General features: G+C 49.6%; 7 protein-coding genes across 7 annotated transcripts; 4 read left to right on the forward strand and 3 right to left on the reverse strand.

Annotated features, from left to right (window-relative positions):
* Positions 1 to 419: 419 nt before the first annotated feature.
* Positions 420 to 1880, forward strand: F4807DRAFT_466949 (uncharacterized protein; the record flags this gene model as incomplete). Its single annotated transcript, XM_048002429.1, has 3 exons — positions 420 to 509; positions 567 to 1079; positions 1107 to 1880. 3 exons carry the CDS (start codon positions 420 to 422, stop codon positions 1476 to 1478), a joined length of 975 nt encoding a protein of 324 aa, XP_047855082.1. The 3' UTR covers positions 1479 to 1880.
* Positions 1801 to 3398, reverse strand: F4807DRAFT_421887 (Isochorismatase hydrolase). The gene is made up of 4 exons (XM_047997618.1): positions 3303 to 3398; positions 2916 to 3216; positions 2702 to 2861; positions 1801 to 2615 (listed from the first exon to the last, which is right to left on the reverse strand). The coding sequence occupies exons 2-4, from the start codon at positions 2973 to 2975 to the stop codon at positions 2053 to 2055; spliced, it is 783 nt and encodes a 260-aa protein (XP_047855083.1). The 5' UTR covers positions 2976 to 3216; positions 3303 to 3398; the 3' UTR covers positions 1801 to 2052.
* Positions 3399 to 3936: 538 nt separating this feature from the next.
* On the forward strand, positions 3937 to 5133 carry F4807DRAFT_52228 (nucleoside phosphorylase domain-containing protein). The gene has a single exon (XM_048003151.1). The coding sequence runs from the start codon at positions 4062 to 4064 to the stop codon at positions 5088 to 5090; it is 1029 nt and encodes a 342-aa protein (XP_047855084.1). The 5' UTR covers positions 3937 to 4061; the 3' UTR covers positions 5091 to 5133.
* Positions 5134 to 9466: 4333 nt separating this feature from the next.
* F4807DRAFT_52263 (acid phosphatase/Vanadium-dependent haloperoxidase) lies at positions 9467 to 11205 on the forward strand. The gene is made up of 2 exons (XM_048003152.1): positions 9467 to 9896; positions 9948 to 11205. Exons 1-2 carry the CDS (start codon positions 9696 to 9698, stop codon positions 10905 to 10907), a joined length of 1161 nt encoding a protein of 386 aa, XP_047855085.1. The 5' UTR covers positions 9467 to 9695; the 3' UTR covers positions 10908 to 11205.
* Position 11206: 1 nt separating this feature from the next.
* On the forward strand, positions 11207 to 12792 carry F4807DRAFT_466957 (phosphoglycerate mutase-like protein; the record flags this gene model as incomplete). Its single annotated transcript, XM_048002430.1, has 1 exon — positions 11207 to 12792. Exon 1 carries the CDS (start codon positions 11854 to 11856, stop codon positions 12790 to 12792), a length of 939 nt encoding a protein of 312 aa, XP_047855086.1. The 5' UTR covers positions 11207 to 11853.
* A 1041-nt stretch (positions 12793 to 13833) lies between these two features.
* Positions 13834 to 17169, reverse strand: F4807DRAFT_52454 (HET-domain-containing protein). Its single transcript, XM_048003153.1, has one exon. The coding sequence runs from the start codon at positions 16753 to 16755 to the stop codon at positions 14422 to 14424; it is 2334 nt and encodes a 777-aa protein (XP_047855087.1). The 5' UTR covers positions 16756 to 17169; the 3' UTR covers positions 13834 to 14421.
* On the reverse strand, positions 16981 to 19469 carry F4807DRAFT_52456 (cytosine-5--methyltransferase NCL1). The gene is made up of 2 exons (XM_048003154.1): positions 17233 to 19469; positions 16981 to 17163 (listed from the first exon to the last, which is right to left on the reverse strand). Exon 1 carries the CDS (start codon positions 19348 to 19350, stop codon positions 17275 to 17277), a length of 2076 nt encoding a protein of 691 aa, XP_047855088.1. The 5' UTR covers positions 19351 to 19469; the 3' UTR covers positions 16981 to 17163; positions 17233 to 17274.
* Positions 19470 to 19646: the final 177 nt, after the last annotated feature.

The raw sequence follows: 19646 nt of genomic DNA on the forward strand, positions 1-19646 counted from the left end.
TTACGGCGTACTGGGCGTATTTCAGACTTTCTTCTTCTCTTTTAGCTGAGACGGCTGGTCTCTTGGCGGATTTCCGCCCGACACGATCGCGACTCAACGTCCAGATTCCACGTCTTAGGAGAGACTCAACATGTATATCGGAAGTTACAGCTATCCGAATGATGATTTCGATGACTGAAATATGTAAGCGCCTTGTTTCAGTTGTTGGCTGTCGATCTTATATGTTTCGCGCACCTTGGCCTTACTTTAGTGACCCTTCGCCACAATCTCTGCTACGTACCTTGTAGGTACCTAGAAAAGAACCAGTATCTCCGCTTCAGCCTCAGCACTCACTCTCACTTTCACATGAGGTGATATAGTTTTCTTATTCGCTCAATCATTGAGATACCTAACTACTACGTAGTAGAGCCGCCGGAATTATGGAAGTTATTCGGACCCTATGGCCCGGCATGGCCAATGGAGCCGACAATGTCCAAGCGAAATTCCGACTTGAAATGTACCTTTTTACCGTATGTCGCCCCGAAAATTCCCCACGCGGACATATCTGGGAGTTCTAACTAGCGCAGGTTGAATATGCTTATTACAACCTATTCCCGGTCTTGGCTGCTGTAGAGGACGATGCTCCTGAATCATATGAAGCAGTGGCGAATAAAGATTCCGTGGAATTGGAAGAATCCGAAAGAAAAAAGACCGTGGGAATAGATGAAGGCTTAGCGCCGCAACCGAAGCCCATCACTTCGGGCCTTCGTTCTACCTGGCTCCATCTACACTCCGTTGGCGGGAAGAGACCTCTCCTCCGAGGTGTTTGGTGCTGGATAGTCCTTTTGTTCGCCATCTTCGTAGTTACCTCCCGTCTCAGCCGCATCCCATTCATACCCGCCGCCGTCGCCTGGCCTATCGCTTCCATGCTCACCTTGCCTCTGTACACTACCTGGACACATATCGTCATCACGGAGCTTAGCAATAAGCCTTTATGGCACCGCCTCCCCCGCCTCGGTCTCGTGTTCCGCGCCGGGGCTCGAGCAGCCCTGCCTTACTTCCTTATCAGGGCGTGCGAGGACTACGTCGTTTCAAGCGTGGTGTACGTGCTGATGGGCTGGAAATAGAACACGGGCAGTATTCTGGGCTGGCTGCTCTCCCTTATAGTGAAGTTCGTTATCTGGGTCTGCGTCGTGATACCGACACACGCGGTCTTCATCCGCGTTCTGGCATCCTTGCTTCCTGAGGAGGACAGGGCGACTGTGCTACTCCACCGCTCGATAACATCCCACAAGGCCGAGGGAAAGGAGTATTTGTCCACGCTCGACGCTTGGAGGTCCTTCTCGCGAGTCGCCTGGAAGAGGCTGTTTAAGTTATATGTTAAGACCTCTGTAGTCGCCTTTGCGCTAGGAGTTGTCATGGCTGTGCTTGCGGCCGCTGAGTTTTTCCTGATGAACTGGATTACCTATGCCTGGAAGTGGATTATGCCTGGAAAATGAAGAGCATTACTAATAAAAAGGCATTCGTCGGCTGCCTGTACTCGCTGTCCGTTATGTATCGCAGCCTATTCCTCAAAGGCATGGTCAAGACTGTGTTCTACGAAGATAGAATTGAGTATATAATAACTCATCTGGCGCTGGGATTGTTCATGAATCCTAGCGCGGCTTCATCCCATACTAATTCCCAAATCCCATACTGGTTTGGCCAATGCTCGCACGGAGTGGTCTGATTGCTTGTGATCCACAAAGGGAGATATATATACCGCAACAAGGTTTTAAGTCATTAACAATCTGTTACTAGATTGAATCTAATGGCCGGAGTGGCATGGCGGTGCTTACAATTGGTCTCATTGCTATGGCTCTAGTTTCCCTGGTGAGCGCCTGCTCGAGGGTTCGATTCCCTCGACGGCCAGATCAAACTTTTTCTTGGGGTGGTCAACCCCTTTTTACCCCCTTTCCATTTCAACATACTTTTTTTTTTACCCTCAATTATTTATTGATATCATTAATTATTATCTGAGCTATCTAAAGCGTAACCTTTGTTTGATGCTAGATTAGTTCGACACGAGCTAGATCACAATTCGCTTCTCATCCTTAACTTGGATGGCGTGGGATTCGCATTCTCCCAAGTCGTCAGATTCATAACCTGCACGCCCCAACCCTCCAGCTCCTCAATCGCAGCCGCCTTGTCCGCGGCGCTCGTAGACTCGGTGGCGTCTTCGATAAGGATGACCTCGTAGCCCAGCTTGATCCCGTCGATGCTCGTGCCGCGCACGCACGCATTGGTCAGGAGCCCAGTGACGACAAGGGTTTCGATGCTGTGCAGGCCTAGCTCCGAGTGCAGAGTCGTGAATCGGTGGTACTGGTTATCCGCAAAGGCGGAGTACGAGTCCACGCGGTGGTCCTGCGCTTTCTTGATGTAGTTGACGGGGCTCCGGTACCCCTCGATCAGATGCAGCCGCGTCTGGACGCCGCTCTCGATCTGGGCGCCCCAGGTCTCTGGAATGCAGTGGTCTGCGTACAGCATCTGGATCTCGATCTTCGTGGGTGTGTCCACGAAGCTGTCGTTCACCGTGTCCCCGGACACTTTACCCGGATGGCTTGAGAAGAATGAGACGTGTCCATGTGGGTGCCAGTCTAGGCTCTTAAAATTAGTTATCGCCATCACCAGTCTCTTAGGAGAGACCGAGTTCCACGCCAGAGGGCTAGCATCGTGTTAATACCTTGAGAAGCAACGATGAAGGGCCATTCGTGATTGTCCAGAAGCTGGTAGATCTTGGGCAGAATCACAGGGGCTCGTGGATTAGCCAACGAGCCATTGATAAAGTCGTTCTGAACGTCGATAATAGCAAGAGCTGTGTTTTTGTGCAGCTTGCTCGAGTACTATGTAGATGTAAGCTCGGAGGAGCGAAATTTTGTCGGTGCCGTCGGACTTACCGGAGTTGCGTATCCTATGCTGCTAAGCGCAAGCAAACAGGATAGGCTAGATGATCGCATCCTTAATTACGGTTTCCCAATCCTGGTTTGAAGAAGGGACATGTAATTGAGTGTATAGGATATGATACTTCAATCTATATTGCCTAAGTAGGTAGGTATCTATCTAGGGGAAAGTTACATGAAGTATGAATGTATTTTGTGCCAACCTTTTCTTCTCAAGTGTGGATAGCGGTAGGTATGTGTCTTGGGCGATAAGCACGGCGTATTATTCCAGGCTTCGCAGAAATGAATGAGGTCTTATCTATACCCCGGCAGAGAACTATCAGCCCAAGTTCCTAGGAGTTAGGACGCTGACAGGGCTGCGAGCTCCTTCAGGGGTTGTAATACCGTCATTATAAGCGGGGTTCCGATAACGACTATTCCAACCTCCGTCGTTCTATAAGTCCGATTTAATTATCAACTAAGTTGAAGAGATCTCTTTCTTAGAAGTTAATTCGAAGTGGGGAAATACAGGAATGCCCGAGTCCCTCAACATAAGTTATCAGCCTGGTTGGCTTGTCGGAGGCCTACCAACACTCCATTGATATTCTAGTTATGTGAAGTCCCATTGGTGCTTGCAACCTCCTTTGTAAGCCTATCACGTTCTACGAGTAAGCAATTAATTTGAAAGCTGTGGCTGAATATGCAGAATATTTTACACTTCCCATATGTACCGAAGTGCAAATGTAACCTACATAGCCTGCTTCTTCTACCTATGTGTTGGAGAATAGAAATAACCTGAACGCCCCAAGGAATCTTGGGGGCTTAAGCATTCGCTCTTCTATCCATATTGTTACTAGCGAGCCTCTTGCTACTTACTATTTCTCGCTTCATGATATGGGCAAAATCTACGAACTACTGCTTCTCAGTATTGGAGCTTACAGGTAGTTTACGTTCCAATATTAATTCATCAATTGTTGTCGCCCTTTTATCGGCGGTATGATTAGGTACGTAATACTTTGACAAAACCCACCGCCTACATCCCATTAACCATTGCCTAGATTAACTGACTTCAAGCCTTACCTCACCAACGATTAAAAACGTACACACGATTACCGGGCCAAATTTGAAAGCACATCTACATAGACAGAGATAGGGTCCGTCAACATGTCGTCTTCGGAGTCTAACGTGGACCCGCAAGAACCAAGGGAGAACGAATATACGGTTGGGTGGATATGCGCCTTGCAGGAGGAGTATGAAGTTGCGTGTAAGATGTTGGACAGAAGGTTCAAGGGCCCTCGAATGGCTCACCCGAATGAGGACAACACCTACGAATTCGGCCAGATTTCGGATCATTATGTGGTCATTGGGTGTCTTCCGTTTGGCGATTATGGCACGAATTCGGCAGCCGCCGTCGCAAAAGACATGGTACGCTCGTTTCCCAAACTTCGCTTCGCCTTACTGGTGGGCATCGGTGGAGGTGCTCCTACAAGAAAAGATGATATCCGGCTTGGAGATGTTGTTGTCGGCGCCGGGAAGGGAGTCCATGGGGGCGTCATACAGCTAGATGCCGTGAAAAGATACAAATCAGTCGATGGCAGTCTTTCTACCCAATTGTGGCGTCATTTGAACGGCCCTCCAAACGTGTTGCTTGGAGCACTACCGAAAATCCAAGAACGCTACAATGACCCAGACGAGGTCGATAAAATTGCCCAAAACATGGAACGAATGTCTAACCGTCCCGAGTTTGAGCGACCTTCCGATGACCGGCTTTACCGTGCTAGTTACCCGCATCAAGGAGGATCAGACTGTGAGAATTGCGATGCCGAGGAACTGGTGACGCGGGTTGAAAGGGCTGTAACTCACCGTGTTGTGAAGGTACACTATGGTACAATTGGCAGCTCTAACTCTCTCATGAAGATGGTCGACGAGAGAGAACTCTATGCTAATGACCCAGACCTAAGGATTCTATGTTTCGAGATGGAAGCTGCCGGTCTCGTGAACACAGTTCCCTGTCTGGTGATTCGAGGCATATGCGATTACGCCGATTCACACAAGAACGATGATTGGCACAACTATGCCGCATTAGCCGCTGCCGCGTACGCGAAAGAACTCCTTGATAATTTACGGGCAGAGAAGGTTACGGAGCAACCTGGATGGGGGAGTGTGCTTGATAAAGGTACGCTTATGCGTTAATTGACGTTCCAATGTTCCTGGTTTGGTGTTTACTCCTCTTAGCTTAGAAGACCAATTCCCTTCCCTTATTAGGCATCCATTATATATTATATCTTGTTCCTAATACTCATATGCCTTGGATCTATAGTCAAAGCTAACCTAAATAACCAAATATAGTGAAAGAGACAGTGCAAGAGCTTAACAGAAATTTTCATCAAGGTATGTAAACTAGCCCTACCACTTTCAGTTTGTTACTTGACTCGACTCTGCCTTCTTGCACGGGAATGCCTAACTCTTCATAGACCAGATATGTAGGAAGACAGGCGAGCTTTTTTCTTGGATTGCAAAAGAGAAAGATAAGAAATGGCACGAGGAAACCAATGACGACTATTATTCCAAACGCCATCCTGGAACTGGACATTGGTTTGAAAACCATCCCGAATTCCTGGCTTGTGTTGGTGGCCAGACTCGAACACTCTTATGCTATGGCCTACTAGGAGCTGGAAAGAGTGTGATTGCGTCTATCGCTATTAGATATTTACAGTCGGTACAAAACAGCCACGAGATAAAGTGCGCTTACCTGTACTGCAACTATGCGAGGAGAGACACTGCAAAGCAGACAAATAAGCTTCTGCTTTCCGCCTTGCTTCGCCAGCTTTGCGAAGTTATAGGCCTGCCGAATCTTATCAAGAACCACCCTCGGAACATGTGCTTATCTCTCGAAGATATTTCTGCAGCTTTATCCGATGTCGTCCGCGGTAACACCTGTGTCTTCCTGATAATTGATGGTCTAGACGAATGCTCGCCTAGAGTTCAGGAAGCATTGGTCAAAACGATGGCAGTCGGCTTCATGGCAACATCAAGAGGGGGCTTCCTGCCCATCAAAGGCAAATTTAGATGTGTTCTGTGATGCATATTAAAGCAGCGGCAGAAGATGTACAGGTTTTCATCAAAGACGGATTAGATGACATTACGCATCTTGACAAGAACTCCTTACTGAGGGATTCCATTCCCAGGCGAGTTGCTCAGACGGCTGGTTCAATGCAAGTAACCTGATTTTGTTGGTATCAATGACCTTAAACTGACTCTAATTAATTTAGATTTCTGTTAGCCAACTTTCATCTTGCAAGGCTGAAGGACACCGACACAGAGCAAGACATTCAAGACTGCCTGGACCAGCTTCCTATTGGACCAAAAAGGTTAGAAACAGTGTATGAAGAGGCACTCAAAAGGATAGATCGGTTGGATGATACTCAGCGTCGCCGCACTTACTGTCTGTTGTCATGGGTATTCCATTCTCAACGACATTTGACTCTATGCGAACTTGAGCATGCATTGAGTGTGACGGAAGGAGACACCCAGCTAAACCCAAGAAATATCCCCGATATTCATCAAGTCATTTCCCGATGCGAGGGCCTCGTAGACGTAAATAAGAAATGGGGAGAAGTCAGATTTGTCCATGCTACCGTGCATCAGTACTTTGAGGACAACCCCGACAGATTCGAAAGGAATGGTCTGACACCGAGACATATTGCCCTTGTCTGCGTCACTTACCTATCCTTTGACAAATTTCAAGAACTATGGGAGTCATATGGGGGCATCCCGAAGGCGTGGCCTTTCTATAAGTACGCAGCGCGCAATTGGGGCCATCACACTCGTACGGCTGGTTCTCAAACTGAGACTGACAAGCTGATCCTGGACTTCATTCAGAACGAGGCTAAGGTGTTAGCTGCCGCGAATGCCATGAAACCAGATGGATTCTACGATAATGACGTACAAAACATGAGAGCACTACACATGGCATCGTACTTCGGACTAGGAAGTTTAGTGGAGTTCCTCCTCGATAACGGAGTTGACGTTGATGCGGCCACCATTCACGGCAAAACGCCAATGCACTTTGCAGTTGATAACGGTCGAGAGAACATAGTACGACTACTCATCAAAAGGGGTGCTAGTATCAATTTCCCCTGCCAGGTTGAGCAAGTCCTACATAAGGCCATTAAGACCGGAAATATCAATATTGTCAACGTCTTAATCGAAAAGGGAGCAAATGTGAATGCACTCAATCAAAGGAAGAAGACACCACTATTCTCGGCTGTTAGATATAATGAAGAGGACATGATGAAATTGCTACTCCGTCATGGTGCAGACGTCAATTCTAGCAACACCGACGGGTTCACGCCGTTACATAAAGCATCATGCAGTGGCAATGAACGAATAACGAAATTGCTTATTGAGGCAAATGCTAATCCTTGCGCTCAAGACAAGTGGGGTAAGACGCCCCTATACGGAGTGGTGAGAATGTCATCGTATCATCATTTGAGTTCCAGATCTGGAGATGCACTCAAGGAAATCATAAAGTTGCTCATCAAAGCCGGTGCGGACCCAAATGCTAAGGACAAAGCAGAAGATCCAACTATGCTATGCATTGCAATCAAGAGTGGACAGAGGAATCTGGTTGAAACGCTTCTTGATGCAGGCGCCCATATCGACGACACATCGGCGTTTGACATGGTCGCAATGTGCAAGTGGGATGACGTCGCAATGTGCAAGCGGGATGAGATAGCTAGGATACTACTAAAGCATACCGTTAGGGCTCCAGGGCATATAAGTCGATCGGCAGAGTTAAAGGTATATGTTGTAGCCGTCGAAGGTCAGCGGGACCAAGTGAACTCACTGTTCACTTCATATACGGATATCAACATAAACGATGTATTGATTCAAAGCGCGCTCCTTCGCTCAGCTAAGAAAGGACACAACGCCGTAGTGCAAGCCCTACTTGACGCGGGCGTGAACATCGAGTCCAAGGATGCCACCGAAAAGACGGCATTGCATCTGGCGGCTCGGGAAGGCCACGAAGAGGTCGTACGCATACTGGTAACCTATGGCGCAGACGTTCTAGCGAAGAGTGAGAGTTATCACAGGGCGCTTTATTATGCTATACGGAACGGAAATGATGCTGTGGCTGAAATCTTACTCAACAACGGAGCGAGAGTCGACGAGGAATCATGCTATATATTTTGGGATGGCAAATTTGTCCAGAAGGGAGGAGGAGCCGCTCTAATTCAGGCATCAATGACAAGACAGGTACGGTCGGATATAAACTCCATGAGCGGCAATTTGCATAAGCTGACGCCTCTTTCGGCGGCAGCGGCTAACGGGGATGCGGAAGCAGTAGGTGTCTTACTCGAAGCAGGTGCTAACATTGATGCGTGTGTCGAGTGTGGTTGTGCTAATCATGATCATCCACCTGCAACGGCACTGGATTGGGCAGTGCGCAGAGAACATATTGAAGTAGTGAAGCTTCTGCTTGATAAAGGGGCTGCTGACCTTCATCCGCGGAATGAGTACGGTCATATAGCGCTTTACACCGCAGTCAACCACGGATCCGAGGATCTAGTATCCCTTCTCATTAGGAGAGGTGCTCGTGATGGTGCTGTCAACAATTACCTTAGGACGGCGCTCTATCACGCCATAGAGAGGGGCTACGAGAAGGTTGCTCAGTTGCTACTAGTTAACGGGGTTACCGACCCTAATGTTCGCAATCGCCGCCATGGATGGACAGCGCTTCACCAGTCAGTATATGATGGAAACAAAGCAATGACTAGTCTCCTAATTAGAAGCGGGGCAAACGTCAATGCAAGAGACGACCAGGGTCGAACGCCGCTACATATCGCGGCCCAATGTGAATCTGCGGCTATGGAGACTCTACTCCAGAGTCAAAAAATTGACGTGAACGCCGTGGATAACAACCGGCAGACTCCTCTACACTATGCAGCAAGATGCGGCTTCATTGATGGGGTTAAAGCATTGCTAGAATGTCGGGCAAGTCGCAAAGTAAGAGACCGTAAGGGACGGACACCGGGACTGATAGCTATGAAGAAGGGACATGAGCACTTGGCATCCTTACTCAAAGTAACTACTCTGCAAAACGTTTAAAGAGTAATGTCTAGTCGTCAGGAACCATCAGATTCATTATCATCTACGGACAGCGATTCTCCACCTATACCGAGGCCTGTTACCAGCCGCAGAGAGCGCTCTCCAGACCCTAGCGATGAAGGAGTTGATCAAGCGAGGGCAAAAAGAAGACGAGTAGAATGATGTTTGGAGACCAATATTGACTCAAGCGCACATCCTCGGAGATCGCCTGCTAGGTAGTTTGACAGTAGTGTTGCATGGCGCTGCATCTTATGTTAGAGGCATTATCATTAAGACCTCATAATTTATATATGACTGGGCAGTGCTTACCTAAGCTGCATATCTTGGTAGGTACTTTTATGTGGACGTTCAGAAGTCGCGTTGAACATCTAAAGTTTACTAATCACTTATAGATGATTTCGAACTTTATCTGATCTCGCCTCCCGAGGAATGAGCAACCTGCTGTTACCTATGTGTCAGTATCTACCTACATATGTAGTAGGTACCTAACATGTATCTGAGTTACATTACCACAACTTCTGTCATAGAGCAACTTTCCAGTTTGACCAATGCCTAAACGAAATCTACTCTTCATTAGTCCACTCCCATCCGGCTTATTTACGAGCGCGGCAGCATCGCAAGAAGCGGTCATTCTACCTATGACCAGGCTTTGAGTATTCCCATCCTTCGTCTCGAGTTTCCATATCAATGGACCCGTATATAGGAGGTGGGAGGGTACGTCGCAAGCCATCCAATCAGAATGCTACCGATGTCGAAAGACACCAGAGATGGAGAAGTCTACAATATGAGCCATATTCAATGGAAAGGCGACCCTCCTTCGGTCTATGGTTGAAAGTTACCTGGCTTGACATCCTTACCATGCTAATTGTCGGCGCAATAGCTCTTGGGGTAAGTCTGGAAAGTCGACCGGCAATATAAGGGTACACTAATAGTATGTAGGTCTATAGCCTTCCCCCTCCCGGGATGCGATGGTTCCCCCTTACCGTCATAGACGCACGCACCGGTACTGACACCGGCGAGGTGGTCTACCCTCAATTCGCGTATCCTTATCGCCCTCAAATTATTTCTTCTTGGTTAGACACCGTCCTGGCCATCTTAATCCCCCTCTTCCTCCTCGCCATAATCCAAATCCGCATACGGAGTTTTTGGGATGTAAACAACTTCATCATCGGTTTCATCTATGCCCTTGAAACCTCATCCGCCTTCCAAGTGATGATCAAATGGCTTATCGGTGGCCTGAGACCAAGTTTCTACGAAATTTGCCAACCCGATCCTAGTCTCGCCGCAAACACTTCCCTAAACGCCGTCGGTTATAGACACTATATGTTTACCTCGCAGATTTGCACGGTCGGTCAAGGCCGACCTCTATGGAATGCGATGCAGAGTTTTCCGAGCGGCCACTCGACCACGATCTGCGCCGCGGCGGTGTATATCTTCCTATACCTAAACGCTAAGCTGAAAGTGTTCGCAAACTACCATTCATCGATGTGGAAGCTGGTCCTGCTCTGCTGCCCCATCCTTGGAGCTGCCCTCGTTTGCGGGTCATTGACACTCGACGCATCCCACAACTGGTATGACATTCTCGCAGGCGCTATCATCGGTATCGTGTTTGCGTTTTCAGCATATCGCATGGTATATGCCAGCATCTGGGATTGGCGCGTTAATCATATTCCCTTGAACCGTAGCGCTGCATTCGTCCGGAACGGTGATTGGGAAAGCCCGGATTTGGTGTTCACGAACCGAGTTGGATGGAGAGCGAGTCGTCCAGAGACTGAGAAACAGACATTACCAGGACCTGTTACAAGAAATGAGAATACGGGTAGCCGTTCTGGAGGGCAACCTACCGAGGTTAACAACGGTGGTACTGCGGGACCTAGTGCTGGAAATGATGAGAGATAACCTCAGTCCCCATTCGGCATTCTGGGTAAAGACCTAGCCACCGGTATGAGTTGGAGCCTACACTACGATGACGACTTAGAGAATCGAATCGTCAATGGTGGATTCACTAGCATCAAGTTAATATTTTAATGTATAAATTTTATTCCTTGAAATGCTAGGTCCATTGTGACTTCTTATTGGAAGCGCATGCACTTAGGCTGATTTGCTTCTGACTGGTGTTGTTGAAGCTGATACTCTCCAAACGATGAATTGCCACCAAAAAAATCCTAGGTACTAGATGGGAGGTTACCTAGCATTCTCTTTTGTTCTCTTGGAGACTACCTATTCCTCATAAATCCGAGAGGTCAGTTTCTAATTTATGTGGTACGTGTAAGTCGTTTGTTGGCTTGCCTAGCACCCAAGAAGAAACCCCTGAATATGTATTAGTCAGCAATGCATTCTGCACCCCCTTACAGAGCACCATGATTGACACAATACAATTATTTCTTAATATTTATGGGCGAAACTTTATAAATCCATAAAGAAATAAAGGTTAGACAATTTGCTGGGGTACCCCGCTATTAGCTCTACATTATCAGCTTCTTGCTAGGTAAGATGACAAAGTGTAGTCCAAGACAACTAGCGACAGCTTTGTCACCGCAGCTCTTTGTACTATGACAACCTCGTTTCCCAGGTACCCATTCTCTTAAGTGAATTTCTGCGCACTGGTCACAACTTTTATACCACCACCAGGTAAATAATCTAGGAAAACAGCAATGGGTGTTGAAAGCAAACGTCGACACCAACAAAAATTATAAAACCATCGATCAATATCTACCCACCTAGGAAGTTACTTTTAACTCGTTTCGTTTCCCAGCGGAAACCTTCAGAGGTTGTCCTTGCATCGCATCTTTCCTACCTCCTATCTCCTACACTAGATTCTCCAACGGGAAACAATGCGACAAAGATGGCGCCCACTATCGACATCATCCGTCACGCAGAAGCGCACCACAACATCGCAGGCCCCGACATTCCAGACCCGCGCCTAACCCATCGAGGCCTGCGGCAGTGCCTCGGCATGCAAGCCCGGTACAAGAAGATAGACAGCGGGGCCAACATCACGCACATCATCTCGTCTCCCCTCAGACGCGCCATCGAGACCAGCCTGCACATCGCGGAGCTGGCGCAGGACGGCTCCGCAATCACCCTCAACCCGCACTTCCAGGAAGTCAACGCCACGCCCAGCAGCACGGGCACCGCCGCGTCGCAGCTGCTGGCCCAGTACCCCGGCGCCGGCCTCGACGCCGCGCGCGTCGACGAGCACTGGTACCGCAAGGGCCCCGACACGCCCTTCGCGCCCGACGCCGAGAAGCTCGAGACCCGCGCCCTGCGCGCCCGCTGCTTCCTGCTCGCCGTCGTGCGCGACCTGGCGACGCGGGGGCGGAGCGACGCGCGCGTCGTCGTCGTCACGCACGGCGAGTTCGCGCACTGGCTTACGAACGACTTCGCGGGCACCGGGTACGCGCGCAATTCTAGCTGGCACACGACGGAGATCCGGTCGTACCGCTTTGAGAAGTTGGATCCCGGGGCCGGGGACGAGGTCCCGCTTGTTGAGACGAGGGAGAGTTTGGAGAGGAGGGGGCTTGATGCGCCGGTGCTGGTGACGGATGAGGAGAGGGCGGAGTTGAAGAGGATTGCGACGATTCGTGTTGTGTCGTATGCGACGAGCTATGCGGAGAAGGAAAGAAAGGAGCGCGAGGCGAGGGTGCTAGCGGAGGATGAGGAGTGGGAGGAGGTGGGTGACGAGGAGGCGAATAAGGAGAATACGGCGCCGCCGCCTGGGTCGCATCCGATTCCGCGCCGTAGACACAGGCACGGGCCGTCTTCGCTTAGTCGAAGTTCGTGATGATTCGGTTGCTCCACTACGTAGCATCGTGGTGGGATAAACCTGGTACCTACATAGGTATTCAAATGAAAATGCCTTAACGTCTACGCTACCTAGGTAATCGGTTTTATTAATTACTTACAGTAATACCTCTACTTTTGTATACCCCCGAGTGCATGTCTCACTGATAGACATGTGGCGTTGTACTACCGATCAACCACTTTCCGAAATAGGGATCCGACCCATTTCTCATTGGCTGCCAGGATTACCGGGGGCGCATCCTATCCTGCGGGTAGCCGTTACGGTTATCTACAGTTATAACCGTTTTATACCCAAAACCCCCTGGAAGTCCAGTGAATAATAGCCACGGACGTATATATAACTTGATAATCACATTCTTCCTCTTTTATCAAGAGGAACTTTTCTTTATTTTAACTTTTCTTTATTTTATGATTTTTCTCTCTCTAGTACTGTCACCTTGTCGCATCCCAAAACACACGTAGGGAATTTTTACTTTTACCATTGTCGCTCAGTCGTAACATCGCCGCGCGTTGTGGCTCTGGAAAATACCAAGGCCGGTGCTCTGCGGGTTAGCTTTAAGAAGACGCGTTCGGCAATTTGCCGATGCTGCTCAGCAACATTTCTCTGTCCTCCATTATTAATGGCTGGAGTAGACCGGCCATCAGGATTGCACTGGGAGAAGATTCGAAAGAGCTCGCTTCCACAAGGGACCGATAACTTAGGCCTATTCATCGAAGATTAAGATGGGTCTACGGTCGAACTACACCCGTGCAACTCACTTTCTCCTGTCAACCAGATAGGCTGATGGAGCTCCAGTAAGGAAACGTGAGAGTCGAAGCTCAAGAGCAATTACCATTGGCGATACATAACGCGGTGCCCATCTTCGCCTCTCGATGCGTTTGTGGCAGAGAAGCTACTGCGTGAATTTCAATCCAAGTGCGAGTGAACCGGAACTGGTATGTAGAGACGAAGCACGACTTCATGATTTTTAATACTCTGTTTTTCCCCTCTTCCTAGAGTATAAGGGGTTATTTAGACTGGCATTTCTTGAGCTGGTCGGCTAATGTCGCCGAGTACAAGCTGCAAGAAGCCGGTTGCGTTTGACACTTGTTGATGACGTGGTTTAATAAACCTGATATCCAATCCCTGCAATAGATTTAGGGGTGGCAGTATCTTGCTTCAAGGGGGGAATCAATAGTAGCGTGTCGTCCCACGGGACGACCTTATATTCAGTAATTGAACGGAGGCAAGGTGCTCATGATCTGTACCATCATAACATAAAACATTACGCTGGACATAGGTTATGGTTGAAATGGCGTCTCTCATAGATACACGGCTTGTATGATATGATGAAGGGCCGCGAAGCGTTGAATAGAAATGGTGCAGGGTACAGAATACACGAATTTGCTCTTAAATCTTTTGAAAGATCTCAGTGATATGCTCAAATAGCTATCTTCCGACCAGATATGCTAATAGAAAGTGATCGTCTATGTTTGCGCTCGCAGAAGCGGAAAAGGGGTATATGAACGCCATGATACCCACCGCGTCCGCTAAACTTCCTGACCTTCCAGACGAAATGTTGTAATAGCATAAAAAGAGAGGAAGTACCGCCAATATATCCAGAAATTATTATGTTAGAGTAACTAATATCCATTCTCGCCGTTCTCCAAGCCCGACCCAAGCCGCTTCATCAACTTCAGCAGAGCAGATCCGAGAAGCAACGTGCTTAACAGGGTCCTCCCACTCAACAAGCAAAACATTTAGTCTCCTCTCCGCTTTCAAGACCTTAAGATTATCATCGTTATGCTTGCGCGACACTACGATAAAAGACTGTTTCCCAGACGGTTTCTGCATCTGGCTGGGCCAGAAAGGCTTCAATTCCCCGACCTCTTCTCGCGCGTCATTGTACATCTTGCCGTCCTCAAGGTCGAGCACCGCGTGGCTCGTCCAAAATAGCAGACGCCCCGAGTCTCTGAATTCCCCATCTTCATCTGTATGCAACAGGCTAGGATCGATCGAAGTATCCCCCTTCCAACCCGCCGAAGTGGTCCGATCGATGCCGCACATATCAAGCTTTAGAACAGACTTCAATTCCTGCTCTTTTGCTGAGCGCAATTGAGCTGCTTTCCCATCTAGACCGAGCTTCATAATCTCAAGCTCCGGCTCAACTAAGACTTGTTTCGGCGCCGCGCGCGTCACGCCCAGGACATTCTTCCACCCGAGCCAAGACCAACTCGGAAACCGCACTCTATGCACCGTCCCATCCCCCGCTCTCACACGATGCATCTCACATCTCCGCTCCGGCAAATCCTGCTTCTGCCACTCGTGGTCGCGATACCAGACGATATTCATCCAAGCCAGACTCTCATCAAACCGCGTCGAGACCGAGTGGCCCCAGTAAAACTCATGGCCGGTGTTAACCGCGACCCTCCTCAGCACGCCCGTAAACGCGTCCAGCACGTCCGCCTGCACGGTAAGCTTCCTCGTGCAGTAGCTGCGGATCATGGAATCCAGCTCCCCGAAGGCGAAGTTCTGGCCCCCGCCCACTTCGCCGAAGACCCGGTGCCCGGAGAGCACGTTGAAGATGATGTCGTCCGGGGCGACGGGCGTGGGGAAGGCTTCGAAGGCGATGGTCTCGCAGCACTTGGACGTCTCGCAGCTCCAGAATACTTGGTCGGTTGTGATGATGAGGATTCGCGGGGAGCAGAGACCTTCTTGGAATGTCCAGCCGCGCGTTGTCCATCGACTGTTTCCGTAGCCTTGGTCGAGGTGGAGTACGTCCATTAGACTGAGGTCTTGGGCAACGCGGGCTATCTTCTGGTTGATGCTGCGGCTGGTGCCGTTGATTCCGGCTAGACCGTCGAGCGCCGTGCCGCCTGCTGCTACGATCGTTAGAGCTGCGCGGGAATACACGAGGTCCATTTGTGGGATCTGGACCGCTTTATCGGCATCCGAGTCCTGGATGACACATAGTCGGTCGACCCAGAGGTAGTCCACGCCCATTTCCTTAGTCAACACCATTGCATCGACGATGGTCCTTGGCAACGTTTGCTCCTCGAGGTAGCCAGGCACCTTCATAACTTCAAGCTGACCCAGGAGCGCCTGGAACGGATCTTTCTCATCACCCCAGACGTAACTCAACGCAAAATAGGGGCACTCGTCCGGCGCCTCAACAATACACAGCGTCCGCACATCAATCAACCTCAACCTCTCAGGCCACGACGTATCGGCCGCCAGCCAAGTCGGCCTACTGCACTTCTCTGTATGTTTCTCATGACAAGTCCTATACCAGCGCCTAAGCAACCCAACACTAACCTCCTCCCCAACCACCCTCCCCGACGGAAACACCGCAAACGGCTCCTCGTCCGTAGCATACTTATCCACGCTCGGAACCGGGTGTAGACAAGGATGTAACTGAACAAACGTCTGCGCCGTCCACTCGACCGGGCTGATACCCGCTTGCACCAGCAACCTATTCAGACTAACATTCCTTCCCCTGCCCCTCCCACTACCCTCCGCGTCCTTATCCCGTCCAACGCGTATCCCCTTCGCCGCCAACTCGTCCAACAGCCCCTGCAGCACCAACCCGTTCGTCTTGTACCCGGGCTTCAGGCTCTGGTACATCGTATCCAGCGCCAAGCCCGTGTTCGCCAGGAACTGGCTCTGCAGCGAGTCGCCGAGCTTATTCCTCCCGCACCAGAACGCGCATGTAATGCCCTCGGGCTGGTCCAGGAGCTCGGCGATGGGCCACCAGGGCTTGAGGGTTTGGGAGGCGGTTGCGATTAGACTGCATAACTCGCACGAAGGTGAGGATCGGATGAGTCTGAGGTTGTGCTCGCCGCGCTTGAACGTGCCGTTCTTCAAGGGTAATTTGTGCGCGTTGAAGAGCCCCGTTGTGAGTTCCGCCCAGTCGATCGAGCGACAGAAGGCGCAGAGATGGAGGGAGTCGTCTGTATCGTCCATGATAATTCCTATATTCAAAAGGATGGAAATAAGTGCTTACAGTAAACTCTAACTTCTCTTTTCTGGGGATTCAAGAGCCCCGATGTGTATTTTCTACAGTGCGATTATTAATAGTTACCATTCTCTCGACTTCTGTTTAGAGAAATGAAGCTAGATATATACCCCAAGGTGAGGTCTAGCGGACCTTGGGGGAGGGAAAACTCAGCTGCGGCTGAGGATTTCATGTAGGAACATTCTCAACGCTAGCGTCGATTGAGGCGGTGTTGTTTGCTAGCTATAAGGCGATATCGTATATCTCTAAATGCCTATAAAGCTTCAGTATGGCTACATCAGATATCATTAGCGTCACGAATTTAGTATAATCAAGGTTATACTGCGAACTTCGTGAAACGGTGTGGGAGGAACCACCTATAGGGAAAGCATGTCAGCCATTAGCGCAGATGATATAGCAGAATGCCAAGCGGCCTAGACCTTTACCCTGTATCAATAGTATCCCATTGCACTTATAGCTCTAACTACCTAAGTGCTCTTCTTCTTGCTCTTCGCCTTCCCTTTACTCTTCTCCTCCCCTTTACTCTTCTCCTCCGCATCCCCATTCGTCTTCGGCTTCTTCAAAGACTTGGGGTCGAGACCACGTTTTCTCATAGCATTGTGCTTCGCCCGCTCCATATACTTCTCATCTTCCTCATCATCGAAACCGCCAAAGTCATCCTGCTGTCGAGCACCCTCAGGCGTGTCCTCGTCCGCCGCAATAGGTGTCTTATCAATAACTTCGCTCGCTTCTGCTTGAGGTGCTGAAGAGGCTTGACCAGACTTGTCCTTGATAAGGTTGGCGGGCGTGGGGCCGATCTTGTGGAACTTGGCGACGAAGAAACCATCCACGTTGTAGGTGTGCGGGTAGTATCGGCGTGTGAGGCGTAGGCTCGGATCGAACTTCTTGCCCATGTAGCTAGTGAAACCCTCCTTGCCGAAGGGGAGATCGGTGGAGACGAGCTTGACGTTTGGTCGCTTGTTTAGCGCATATTGGACCACTTGTTCGTTCTCTTCCACAGTGACCGAACATGTGGAGTAAACTAGATAGCCGCCAGTCTTGCTGGCATGATTGACCGAGTCGATAGCTGCTAGGAGTAGTTGCTTTTGTGTGTGCGGTAAAATCATGAAATCCTTCTCGTCCTTGTTGGTCTTTACAGAGGGATCCTTGGCAATAACTCCCGTACCCGAGCAAGGAGCGTCAAGGAGTACTCTATCGAAGCCACCCATAACTCTCGGAAACTCTCGGGCATCGTAGTTGCAGACGATAACGTTGCGAGCACCGAGACGGTGAATGTTACCAATAAGACCCTTAGCACGAGCCTTGCTGGGATCGTTGGCAAAGATGCAACCGGTGTTCTTCATCATAGCAGCCATGTGCGTTGTTTTACCACCGGGAGCAGCAGCCATATCCAGTGCTCGCTCGCCTTCCTGCGGGGCTAGAGCCATAACGGGCAAGAATGAAGAAGCGGCTTGGAGAATGTAATGACCAGCGAGATATTCAGGCGTGGCACCAAGGGGCACATTGCTCTCGAAGATCTGTAATCCAACCTTGGACCACTTGCCGACAGGTTCTAAAGTGACGCCGCGATTTATAAGGGCTTGAGCCAAATCTCGGCGGTGTGTTCGTAAAGTGTTTGTTCGGATAACGACAGGTCTCGCCGTTTCGTTAGCCTCGAAAAATGCGAAAGCTTCCCGGGGCGGGAATAGGTTCATGAGCTTCTCAGCAAGATACTCCGAGTAACCATAGTAGGCGCAAATGTCTTTCAACAATTGGCTGGTGTATTCGGATCGATTTCTGCCATCTTGCGCCAGATTCGAGAAGTCGTCTAATACACGGATTGTATCCGTAATCCTCGTTCTCAGCAGTTGTAGATCGGGTGCTAAGAGTGCCTTCGTCTTCAATGCTAAATCGTCTTCTTCCTCGTCGTCGAGAACGTGCGGTGGTTCAATGTTGGTCTGAAGTGCCGCTTCCTCCAATTCGAGCTGCGCATCAGCTGCTTCTTGTGCCATTTGCTCGTCCAATTTCCTTGATAGACCAGCGATGTTGGCTGCAGTCAGCTTCTCTTCAGCATCTGACTCGTCTTCGTCTTCCGAGAACATCGCTTTACGGTCATTTTGGGCCTCTACATCTGAATCGTAGACCTCGGAAGGTGGATCCTCGTCACTTAGGAAGTCGTCTCCAAAACCAACGTCCATTACGTCGCTTAAGTCTTGCCTTGAGAGTTTGGTAATAGGAGCATCGGAACCATCGTCTGAATCGGAATCTGACTCCGATTCGGACTCCGATGCGGGCTTTGGTGCGGGTTGCTTCTTCTTCGACTTCGTATTTTTCTCGTTCTTTTTAGGGGCTAATACGCCATTGGCACCATTGGACTTGGAGGTCGATTTTGTTGCAGTTTTCTGCTTCTTCGCCAGTGGATACTCTCGAGAGCGCGACGGCGGCGCCGAATAGACGACAGCATCGTCGACGAACGAATTGACTTTTCGCTTGAGGTTTGCGAAATGCTCCTCCGACAGTGGCTCAGGAGGGCCCTGCTTCTTCATGCGACGTCCGACACCCATTTTTGCAGATGGCGACGTTGTATGAAAGAAGTTTAGGGTATCGCTATAATTTATTGTTCAAGATGCGCCTTGAAAATTCACGACATTCCGCCGCTGAATTGACCTTGAACTTTTTTTTTCTGGCGATAAGCTGATAGTGATGCTGGTATCCACTTGGACAAGGAAGCGACGATGCAAGATAAAGTGGGACTTGAGGTACATAAGTACATGGACATATGACCTCAGCTATGGAGGTTCAGCCACAAGGTGGGACAGATTCAGTGGCGTAACTATTGAATGTGGGACATCACGATCGT

The sequence above is a fragment of the Annulohypoxylon truncatum genome, assembly GCF_022578515.1.
Source record: "Annulohypoxylon truncatum strain CBS 140777 unplaced genomic scaffold F4807scaffold_12, whole genome shotgun sequence".
NCBI classification, from domain to species: domain Eukaryota; kingdom Fungi; phylum Ascomycota; class Sordariomycetes; order Xylariales; family Hypoxylaceae; genus Annulohypoxylon; species Annulohypoxylon truncatum.

What these genes read in the sequence shown, in the direction of transcription:
- F4807DRAFT_52454 (XM_048003153.1), bottom strand. Translation starts at nt 16,755, where the DNA reads ATGGACGATACAGACGACTCCCTCCATCTCTGCGCCTTCTGTCGCTCG.
- F4807DRAFT_52228 (XM_048003151.1), top strand. Translation starts at nt 4,062, where the DNA reads ATGTCGTCTTCGGAGTCTAACGTGGACCCGCAAGAACCAAGGGAGAAC.
- F4807DRAFT_52263 (XM_048003152.1), top strand. Translation starts at nt 9,696, where the DNA reads ATGGACCCGTATATAGGAGGTGGGAGGGTACGTCGCAAGCCATCCAAT. An exon ending in TCGGCGCAATAGCTCTTGGG is followed by an intron (nt 9,897 to 9,947) that starts GTAAGTCTGGAA and finishes AATAGTATGTAG; the next exon opens with GTCTATAGCCTTCCCCCTCC.
- F4807DRAFT_421887 (XM_047997618.1), bottom strand. Translation starts at nt 2,975, where the DNA reads ATGCGATCATCTAGCCTATCCTGTTTGCTTGCGCTTAGCAGCATAGGA. An exon ending in GCATAGGATACGCAACTCCG is followed by an intron (nt 2,862 to 2,915) that starts GTAAGTCCGACG and finishes ACATCTACATAG; the next exon opens with TACTCGAGCAAGCTGCACAA. An exon ending in CTTCATCGTTGCTTCTCAAG is followed by an intron (nt 2,616 to 2,701) that starts GTATTAACACGA and finishes TTAAGAGCCTAG; the next exon opens with ACTGGCACCCACATGGACAC.
- F4807DRAFT_52456 (XM_048003154.1), bottom strand. Translation starts at nt 19,350, where the DNA reads ATGGGTGTCGGACGTCGCATGAAGAAGCAGGGCCCTCCTGAGCCACTG.